General features: G+C 45.8%; 1 protein-coding gene across 2 annotated transcripts in view; it reads left to right on the top strand.

Annotated features, from left to right (window-relative positions):
- Nucleotides 1-5841: 5841 nt before the first annotated feature.
- The window catches only part of KMT2A (lysine methyltransferase 2A), a 43417-nt gene continuing 38539 nt past the window's right edge, over nucleotides 5842-10719 (top strand). For both annotated transcript variants that reach the window (XM_025193829.1, XM_025193828.1), the window contains exons 1-2: nucleotides 5842-6015; nucleotides 8700-10719. The exon at nucleotides 8700-10719 is cut by the window's right edge and continues 679 nt beyond it. In XM_025193829.1, the coding sequence (XP_025049614.1) occupies nucleotides 5910-6015; nucleotides 8700-10719 (2126 nt within the window). In that variant the 5' untranslated portion in view covers nucleotides 5842-5909. The remainder of the gene's footprint in view (nucleotides 6016-8699) is intronic.

Here is a 10719-nt window from a genome sequence, read left to right as displayed (position 1 = left end):
ACTGGCAGCCTTCTCTGCTGAGCCAGGGCGTTCCTCCGCTGTCGTCCGGCCCAGCGCTGACTCGGTTGGGAGCCAGCTGCACTCCTCTCCCTCTGTCTAGGTGTAGACAAGTGTTGGCCTTCTTTCCCGTTGTTGCAGTTGTGGAAACAGCCATGTAAAGAGGTATCCTGAAGGCAGAGAGATCTGTGGTCCATTCTTTTGAACACTTTATTTTCTTGAACTTTGGAAGAGTTTTGTAGTTTGGGGTCAGTTGTGGAGAAAGGTCTGTTGTTGTGGTCAGTCGTGTGACCCTTGAGATGGTTTGTTTTATTTGAAGCTTCGGTTGATTGACGAGTTGGTCCCTTAGTAAGAGTAGGTTTAAAAATAAATAAGTTGGTCTGGTGCCTTTTAGGACCTTCAGAAATGGACAGCTGTCTCCTCGTTGATGCAGTTGCAGTACTTTATGGTGGGCTCACATGAGCAGAGCAATGGCTGATGTTGCTCGAGTGTCGCGTATATGGGCATGAGGCATGTATTTGGAGCTAGCTAACAACTTTTTGAGGAATTGCTTTGACTGAGTTCCAGTAATCCAGCTCGGATGTTGCAAGGAAGTAGATTGTCCCTACCAGGGCAATCGTCTAAAATGGATTTTTGGTTTTTGGGGGGTTTTTGGCAGTCACAAATTATAGGTGATTTTGACAGGCAGTAGTTTATGGATGGCTAGAACCAGTGCTGAGCGAAGGACTGCAGGCCATGGATTGATCTGCCCGCTCGCAGGTGGGCTCCCGTGAGGACTGTTGCAGAGCTGGTGGAAGGTGTCTCTTCAAAATATTTGTCTTCCCGGTTCTGGCTTGCTTAGTTCTGGCCGGTTGTCTGCCAGCAGCTTGCTGATCTCCAGCAGGCTCCTGGGGCAGCAGGTCTGTGTGGGTTTGAAGGTAGAGAAACTGGTATTGCTTATGTATTGACATTTGAGTCGATGTTGTCCCATGATTTTCTCCAAAATGGCTTCATGTCCACATTGGATAAGGCAGATTATAACGAAGAGGCCTGAAAATACACAGTTGAGCATTTAGTTATTAGAGAGCGAGTTGTCAGTGTCCATCCTTCAAGGCCGACCTGTAGGAGGATCGAGTATTCCTATTGACCCCTAACGCTGCTTCAAGTTCAGTTCAAAAGTATCAGTTGATCCGTGGATCTAGTAGTGTAATAACCAGCCTCCCCTGGCTGTGGATAAGAGGAAGGCGTAGATGTGCACCTCAGCTACTCTAGTTAGCCTAGGGTAGTTGGGTAGATATAATATAGCACAATGAGAGGTCGTCCATAAGTACAAACCATGTCCCTTGTTTTAAGCCCTAGCCTGAAACATGGTTGGATGGGCTTAGTCTTGGCTGGGTAAAACTGAAGATGGCTTTCTGCTGTTTTTCCACCGTAGTTCCCTGCGGGTAAGCAGGCTCCAGTACTGGTGGTACTTGCTGTGTTTCTGTGGATCAGTGTTTGCCATTCATGCAGTGCAGAGCAGCTGGTACACATCCATCTTCAGAGGAGGTGGTTGCATGACCTCCCTAACTCGGAGAGATTTGGGTCAGAGTTGTGCGCACTGAGAAGCTCCTGGCACTCTACAATACTCAAAAATGAACTTTCCTGAAATCAGAGTTCAAAGCTGTGATAATACAAGGGAACGTGAGATGTTAGCCATGAAATAGGTGTAGTAGAAAAGCTGAAGTATAGTAGCACTGTTGTGATGTAATACTTCTCAGTGTGACCTGGAAATAGGGCGTGCTCGCATAGGCCTTGTCTACAGAGGAAAGTTGTTCCTTCTATCCCTAGTTAAACTTTCCTTTGGCAAAAACTGCTGTGTGTCCAGGCATGCAAGTGGGGTTTTGGTTCATATCTATCTGAGATTTCAGCACACGTGGATTCACATACCTGGGGTTACATGCTGATTAGAGCAGCTGTGTGTGATCCTGGCAAATGACCCTTCACTTCACTGCAGTTTGGAAGAGCATATATCCAGTCCCATCTCAACTGTAGTTACCAGTCTGCCAGAGCTGCTGGCAGAGCAAATCCAGGAGAGTCAGAGTATTCAGGAGACGGCCAAGCGCCACATCACAACCAAGCCGCTCTGACCCATCTCCAAAAACAGTGCCCCCCACCCCGCCCTCCCCCAATTACCTGTCCATGCTGTGAGCAGCTGGACCAGACTTTGTCACTGAGGGCACCAGGAAACCTCCTTGGGAGCCTAGAGAGTTTGGCACTGACTGTGGAAGGAGCCGTGACCAGGAAGAGGTTCTCCTGAAGAGCCAAGATACCAACTTGTCCAGCCCTGAGCCAAAGACCTAATTGTTGGAGATGGCCTGAGATCTAGCTTCAAACTGATGCGGGGGCTGCATAGTAAGTATTTGTGCTGTATTACAATACAATTGTATGGGGAGGTTTTAAAGACTTGGATGGGACACAGCCCTACCTACAACAGCTTAGGCTGACCGTGTCTGTGGACTTCTCTCTCCCTGACCATCTCCAAAGCCAGTCTTCAAAAGGCATCCAGGTTGGAGACAAAGCTTATTTCCCTGAAATATCCAAAGTGCCATCCCTGTTCTGCCTGTCATGCTTAACTATCCCTCCTGCTCCTGGATGACTGCTCACCTCCTTACCCGCTTCTCAGGCTGGCAGTGCTGTGGCAGCCTAAACCTCAAATGTTTTGTGCAGAAGATGTTCATCGCAGTGACGAATTCAGAAAGAGCAGCAGTAAGAAGTAGTTTACTTCATGCTCTCAGCTTTTAGCTACCTTTGTTGTCTCTGCTGCCCGACTTTGACAGTCTACTTCAGGCATTTCACAATGTGTAGGCTTACAAGGATCTTTGTGGGCAGCTGCACAGTTGGGATAATGTTAGACAGGCTTTTGAATGGAAGTCACCCTTGTATCTGAGAGCTCGTCTAATGATCCAGCCACGCAGTTGGTCCGGTAAAAGATATCGCCCGCAAAGATCCTTGGTTCTTGGATCGTTTATGGACCGTTATGGCTACTACATCACTGCAACACTGCTAAAGCTTTGGGTTCAAACCAGTTACTTCAGAGGATTTGAACAAATGGGCACTTGGAGCCATTTCAGAAGGGGGAGGGGTGCTCTTGCTCCCTGATGGGCAGCAGTTCTGGGCTGTGCTGAGGTGTGCTCACATGAAGAGCGATGCAGATGTAGCACAACCGCTGCAGGATTAATGCTGCTCCATCCGGGGGTGATGTTGGAGCTGTTTACTGCGTTTGTGTTGCTCCCAGCTTGGGCACAGGGATGGGATAGAAGAAAGGTGAAGTGTTTTGACATCTCCCTGCGCACTCCAGACTGGGAAGACTAGATGGGACCAGCTTACAGAATAGTGACAAAGCAACACGTTATTACCATTAGCATGGAGACCTTTTTATTAGGGAAATAATTTCTGTTCTATTTTTTTGTCCCCTTAGCGTCTGACATTCTGTAGCCTGCATGGACCCAGGGCATATCAGCTCTTGGAGGCCTGGCAAACCTTGGGAGAAGTGCGATGACGGAGGAGGACACTTTCACTGGCCCTTGGGGTGGCATCGTAACGGAAAGCTCCCAAGGCAGAAGAAAGCAGAAGTTGGAGAGGCTCTCAAAGAAATATAAGGATACAGAGGATATGTAGGAAGGAACCCTAGACCTGAGGCAGGGGTTGAACAGTGCTCCTGGATAATGTAATAACACTGTTCACACTCAACTGCCCAATCTAGCCTAGACCTAAATCCTGCGGAGAACACAGGATACTGGGAGTTAACTTGCATTTCTCCAAAAGGCACATCCTTTTCATGCTATTTCCATCCAAGACAAAGACGACTTGCACTTGTTTTTCCAAGCCCTTCAATAAATATGTGAATGCTCTGTCCTTTTTGGCATGTTTTATTTTGTTGATTTTTAGATGTGCATTATTATATCAGTAAAGACTTCTGTGTAGAACTTGGCTGAAGCAATTTCTTTGAGAAACAGTTGCCTGTACCAGTTTCTAATGGGATCTTGACGTGAGAGCATTGCATTAATTCCCTTGGTTACAGCACTTTCCTTTTGCAGCATTACATCTTGACCTGAAAGTAGAAGCATGGCATATTCCAGACACCAGTCCACGACCAGCTGGAGACACCACTTGCTGGCTGCTCGGGATATAAAGATAGTTGTTGTTTTTCCACCTTTACCTCTTACCCACTGCTAGTCCAGATTTTGTGCATAATAAAGCAAAATCTACCTGCCCCAGCAGGCAGGCTGTTTAAAAGCATTTTGCCTTTTCAGAGGTGTCTCCATCTTCCTCTCAGCTTTCCAGTTGTGCTCCTCACTGTCATTCTGTAACTACTCGGCATAAACCAGATATCCCAGAACAAAAGTGGAATTGCACCATCATCCATCTGGGGGTCGGACTCGATGATCTATTGAGGTCCCTTCTGACCCTAACGTCTATGAATCTATTTCCGTGAGGGTCTTGGGAGTTCAAATTCCCTCTGTTCTATAAGACCAGAATTTTTAAAGATCATGGCATTATAGCCTTTCATGACGTTTTCAGCCCAATGCTAATGAGTCTCCCATGATGATCAATTGGGTCTTGCCGCACTGGAGAGAAAATACACCTTTCTGTTGATGAGCATGGAGACTTGGTGTCGAGGCAGAGAATAGGCATGTGGTATGGGTCCTATCGGCTGCCCCTGTCATTTCAGGGACCCCCGCTATGCAGTAACCACCGCATTACACTTGTACATTGCTAAGTGCTATGGCCAAAGGTATCATCATCCTCCTCAACAGAAGTACTCTCCTCCATGACATCAGTCTCTCAGTTGATCATCTACCAACAAACCAGTCAGCTGAAGGCTGGTAGTGGACTTGGGGGACATGCTCCCAGGTGGTGATGTCCACATACTTCTCTGCACTGAGGGCAGCTCTCGCATTGCTATTTTGGGAGGAGCTGTGTGGCCACTTCTAGGGAAGTTGTCTTCCACATCCTGAGGGTCTGCTGCTGTCATCAGTCATCCTAGTTTTGGACCCCAGCTGTGTTGTACCCAGCTACTAGCTGGCTGAGCTCAGAAGCATCATTCCAAGAGAAGCTGCTTCAGAAGACTGTCCAGCCGCAGCATCAACGTCTTCATTTTATCCTACTGTAGCTGTGTTACTGTACCTGTTTTCCAACCCAGCCAAAGCCGTTCAGCTGCCAATGCACTTGATAGAATGGACTCTTCATGTCGGCGATTGTCAGGATTGCTGCACTTGGTAGCAGTTTTGCTGTGCTGTCAGACGGTGGTTTAAAAAGCTGAAGTATGAGATGCCAGGAGAGGAGTCCTGGGAGTTTATTCTGAGCCTGTCCCAGAATCCCTGCAGTTAGTTAGACATCCCGCAACTCGCTGTGACCTAAGTCCCAGGATGAGTAGAGCCTTATCGTGGAAAATTGTGCTGTGGATATCTTCCCAGAATACCATGTGGTTATTTTAATAAGTTAGAAAGCTATATGAACTCAGGGATTTGCAAGGGATATAGCACAGGTTTCATAAAGCAACTGTGTGGGCACACTGCTATAGTTTTTCCAATGTAGTAGAAAAATAAATATATTTTTTGAATGCTTTCCTGTGTGGACAAGGCCTTTAGGGTATTTTGCGTAGCATCGTTTGGCTTAGGTCTGTCTTGGAATTTGGAAGTAAAAAGAGAATCCCTGCACTTAAGGTGTATTCTCATCGGCAAGCGGTGTTTTTGTCTGAACTTCTCTAAGCGTTCTGTGGCTGTAACCCGTGGCGAGATGGTGGTGGTGTGATTGATTGATTGATTGATTGATTTAGCAGCTGTTTGCTGAAGGAACACCTACCTGGTGCTGTAGAGAGACGTCTCTTCTCTTCATTGGAACCTTTTAGTGTTTTTTTTGTCTAGTTAAATATTGGAACATTATTATTCATGTCATTGAATGCTAAAATCCCTTTTTCATTCCAGGATGAGCAGTTCCTAGGTTTTGGCTCCGATGAAGAGGTCAAAGTACGAAGTCCCACCAAGTCCCCCACGGGTACGTCCGAGTTACGCGACTGTCTGTTGCTTACGGGTAATGGTGTTTTGATGCCTCCCGCTGTGTACGTTGCAGAAGCTTTTTCTAATGAGATCTTACTGCAGAATAACTGAGCGTCTTCTGCTCCGAGTAGTCTGCTTACCGAACGTTTGTTCCTGAGTGGTCGTGCCTCATAGACCTCTCTTCCACAGCGTCTTCCTTGAAGAGCTGCCCCGTGGCAGAGTCCCACATTTCACAAGCAGCGTGTTATGCTTATGAAGGTATCTCTTCATAATACACCTGGGGAAATCAGAGGATTTTAATATAAATACCTCACTGACATCCTCTAGATCTTCAGTTGTAGCTTTGGAGCCTGTCATTCTGCTACAGTTAATGAGGGGAGCTTTTAGTCAACTGTCTACGATGATGATGATGATGATGATGAGAGGAGATGGTGAGCAGTGACAGACCTGACTAAAATGGACAAATTAAAATTAAAACTTGTTAACTTTATAAGATGTAGCATGGTATCTTTTTACTTTGACTTCTGAAATACAGTGGCTAGGATTTCAATGACATTATTAAATTCCAGTGGTTGATCTTGGACTGTTAACATTTTTCCCAAGAAAAATCTCCAAAAGAGATTTGAATTTGGACAGCTTTCACTCTTTTTCTATTGGAGGAAAAAAAGGGGCAACTATCCACTTATTCTGAAGAATATCATGTTTGCAAAGGAGAAATATTCCCATTCTGCTTCCATTTCGGTTTGTTCATGCGCTCAGTGTGTGGCATTGCGGTGGAAGGGAGGGGAAGAAAGGAATCCTATGAAATTATGCTATTGCCTGGTACTGTAGTACTCCCTATACCACCTGATGCACGCTGCCTCCTTTCTACCATTGGTTTTACTATGCAAGATCTCAGCAGCTAGATAATCCTTGTTATAACTCTTATTACTAACCTACAAACTGGTGTTGGTATTCAGTTGTACATAGCAGCAGTTCCAGTAAAAAGGTCTGAACTTTTCTTGTCTCTTCCACCACTTTTGTGGAGAGAATGATCTTCAAATCATAGTATTCAGCATGCATGCAGAGTTGACCTTTATACAATGCTTCAAGTCCATGATTGCTTTTTTGTTTGGTTGGGGGTTTTTTTCCTAATAACCTGCTAACCAGAGGTTTTTAGCTTATTTTTAAATAACTTGAAGATGTTTGGGGTTTGGAAAAGGAGTGCAGAATCCTTCCTCTTCCCTTAGGGGGATGTTTTCAACAAGTCTGACTTTTTTTGCATGAGATGGCTCTTAAAACTAGAAAAGCCATGACAGTTGGTCAGGTTTAAGTCCATCATGAAGATTAGAAATCCTGTATTTGTTTTCTGCTCACAAGTATAGGGTAATGGCTTCACTGTAGGTTATTGTTGTTTGTTTGTGGGGGGTTAGTTTTGGGGTTTTCCAAATTCCTGATTTGTACTTGTGGAACAATAACACAATCCATATCCTGTCTCCTGATTCAAGTTTGCAGTGACTTAAAGCAGGCTCTCGGACAGACTATGTCTGATCTGTTACGAAGCAAAGGAGATGTGCGTGAAAGTGAGTAGTACTAATAGGGGATGAGATGCTGAAATCTGAGATCAGCATTTCAGTGAGGTGGTTATTTTGATGTTAATGATGTAGTTTGAGGGCTATGCTTAACCATATTAGGCATAAGTAGCTAGAGACATGGGTGCAAATCTCATGCTAGGGAAGACATTCAGGTCTCAGAATATACTGACACAAAAGTGGCACTTAACTCCCTAAAGAGCTCCTTCGGAGATGCTCTTAGTGCTGCCTAACCGCTTTCAATAAACTCAGTCTTTGATTCCAGCTACTTGATACGAAACAGTTGAATTTTGGCTAAACCAAACAATTCCACCTTCCATCTTGTGAGAGGTTATTGACCTTTCACCTCTGGTAGTCTAGGTCAGATCACCATTTTGGTGGTCTTAACCTAGATTCCAGTGGATAAATATCCCCATTGCAATACTCTGTCCAGTTTGACCAACGAGCAGTAACCGCTACGAAGAAACTTTGTCCCAGAATTATACAGGTGTTTGAGGGCAAGGTTGAAGTGCGTTGGCAGACGTGTGACCAGAGACCCAGAACTGGAGCAGCAGGGTTGCTGGGTAGCAGATTGAGCTAAAGGTGCATGTAATCTTGCATGACGTGTGTCCAGTGCCTATTTTAAGTGCAGCCAGAGAGAGTGCATTGATTCCAAAGTCGAGGCAAGAAAAAAAATCTTAGGACAGTAAAAATCTCTCTCGAGTCTACTTTTCTCCACATGCAATTCTCAGTAACATGTAGAAAAATATTTTAGAAAAAATGTATTTTTTTTTTAAGTTTTTCCATTCTTTGCAGATGGTGTTTCAAAAATTAATCCTGGTTATTTGCTGTTCCCTTTTCAAATTGTTGATATTGTTTTTAAAATTTGTCCTTTTGATTGAAAAGTATTTGAACTTTTCTTGAAATGTGACTACATCCTTGCTATAGAAGAATTTTACAGGATTTCTTTCATGTACAAGTTTTTGTGGCAGAGTTGTATCCATAGCGGGTGGATTGAAAATGTTTGACAGCCTGTTTCATGTGACTTGTGTTGCATAAACTCTGATATGACTTGGGTAGCGCGATACAGAAAAGCTGAGTGTGCACTCTACGTTCTCTCTTTCCTCCTCAGTTAAGTCTAGTCCACGAAAACCTCGTGGGAGACCCAGGAGCAGTTCTGATCGAAGTTCGGCTGCTCTCTCAGACTCCTCGTCAGTGTGTTCTCCTCCAAGCAAGCCTGAAACTCTATCCATGGAAAAAATAAAGAAGAAAGAATTGAAAGGTGGGGAAAAGAGACGAGGAAGGCCTCCAACGCTTAGCAGTGTGAAGTTCAAAGTATCGCAGGTGAAGGACACATCAGATGCTCAGAAGGGGAGCAAAGAAGAAAAAGAGAGCCTGAAGAAAATAAAAAGGGCACCGTCCACTACATTTCAGCAAGCTGCAAAAATCAAGAAATTAAGAACTGGTAAACTCTCCCCACTGAAATCTAAATTTAAGACTGGAGGGAAACTTCAGATTGGGAGGAAGGGGGTTCAGATTGTTCGCAGGAGAGGAAGGCCACCATCTTCTGAACGTTTAAAGACTGCTTCAGCGCTAGTCATTAATTCGCAGCTGGAGAAACCCCAAAGGGTACGTAAAGAGAAAGATGGTACGCCACCACTCACAAAAGATGAAAAGAGTGCTGTTAGGCAGAGTCCCCGCAGGATTAAGCCTGTTAGGATTATTCCTTCCACAAAGAGGACAGACGCAACAATAGCCAAGCAGCTCTTGCAGAGAGCAAAGAAGGGGGCACAAAAGAAGATTGAGAAAGAAGCAGCTAAACTGCAGGGCAGAAAGGGAAGAACCCAGCTCAAAAATATCCGTCAGTTTATCATGCCAGTCGTGAGCGCTATTTCTTCGCGGATCATTAAGACACCCAAGCGGTTCATTGAAGATGAAGATTATGACCCTCCTATCAAAATAGCTAGACTAGAGTCCACACCAAACAGTAGGTTTAGTGCTACGTCCTGTGGGTCCAGTGAAAAATCAAGCGCTGCTTCTCAGCACTCCTCTCAGATGTCTTCAGACAGTTCACGATCAAGTAGCCCTAGTGTCGACACGTCCACAGACTCGCAGGCATCTGAGGAGATGCAGACGCCTTCTGAAGAGCGGAGCAATACTCCCGAAGTTCACGCCTCTTTGCCTATTTCCCAGTCCCCAGAAAATGATAGCGGCGATAGGAGAAACAGGAGGTTTTCAATCTCGGAAAGAAGTTTCGGTCAGAGGGCAGCTAAAAAGTTGTCAGCCTTGCCAAGCGTGTCCCAGCAGCAGTCCTCCTCCTCTCCTCCGCCCCCTTTGCTAACTCCTCCGCCACCGCTCCAGCCGGCGTCCAGCATCGCAGACCACACGCCCTGGATCATGCCTCCAACAATACCGCTGGCCTCACCCTTCCTTCCCACGTCTGCCGCACCCATGCAAGAAAAGCGCAAGTCCATTTTGCGAGAGCCAACGTTCAGGTGGACCTCTCTAAAGCATTCTAGGCCAGAACCACAGTACTTTTCCTCAGCAAAGTATGCCAAAGAAGGTCTCATCCGTAAACCAATATTTGATAATTTTAGACCCCCGCCACTGACTCCGGAAGATGTTGGCTTTGCATCTGGTTTTTCAACACCTGGTGCTGCCGCTCCAGCACGTCTGTTTTCTCTCCACTCTGGCACCAGATTCGATCTGCACAAAAGAAGCCCTCTGCTGCGGGCTCCGAGGTTCACCCCCAGCGAGGCCCACTCCAGAATCTTTGAGTCCGTGACCTTGCCTTCCTCTGTCGGTCGCACCGCTGCAGGGACCTCTGCAGCAAGCGCGTCTTCTAGGAAGCGAAGGAGAAAAGCGTTTAGCCCCATTGGATCCGAACCCAGATCTCCTTCGCACTCTATGAGGACGAGAAGTGGGAGACTTAGTACCACTGACCTGACAACGCTCACATCACAGTCATCTGTCCCTTCCTCATTAACTAGCATGTCTGTTAGTTCTCTTGCCACTAGTGCCTTAAATTCAAGTTTCACTTTTTCTTCCCATTCCCTGAGTCAGTCTGGGGAATCAGCAGAGAGAAGCCAGAGACCAAGGAAGCAGACTAGCGCTCCAGCAGAGCCTTTCTCATCCGGTAGCCCTGCTCCTCT

Source organism: Alligator sinensis, unplaced genomic scaffold, assembly GCF_000455745.1.
Source record: "Alligator sinensis unplaced genomic scaffold, ASM45574v1 scaffold2249_1, whole genome shotgun sequence".
NCBI lineage: Eukaryota > Metazoa > Chordata > Crocodylia > Alligatoridae > Alligator > Alligator sinensis.
Note: the sequence above shows the minus strand (reverse complement) of the source record. Positions and strands in the feature narration are given on the sequence as shown.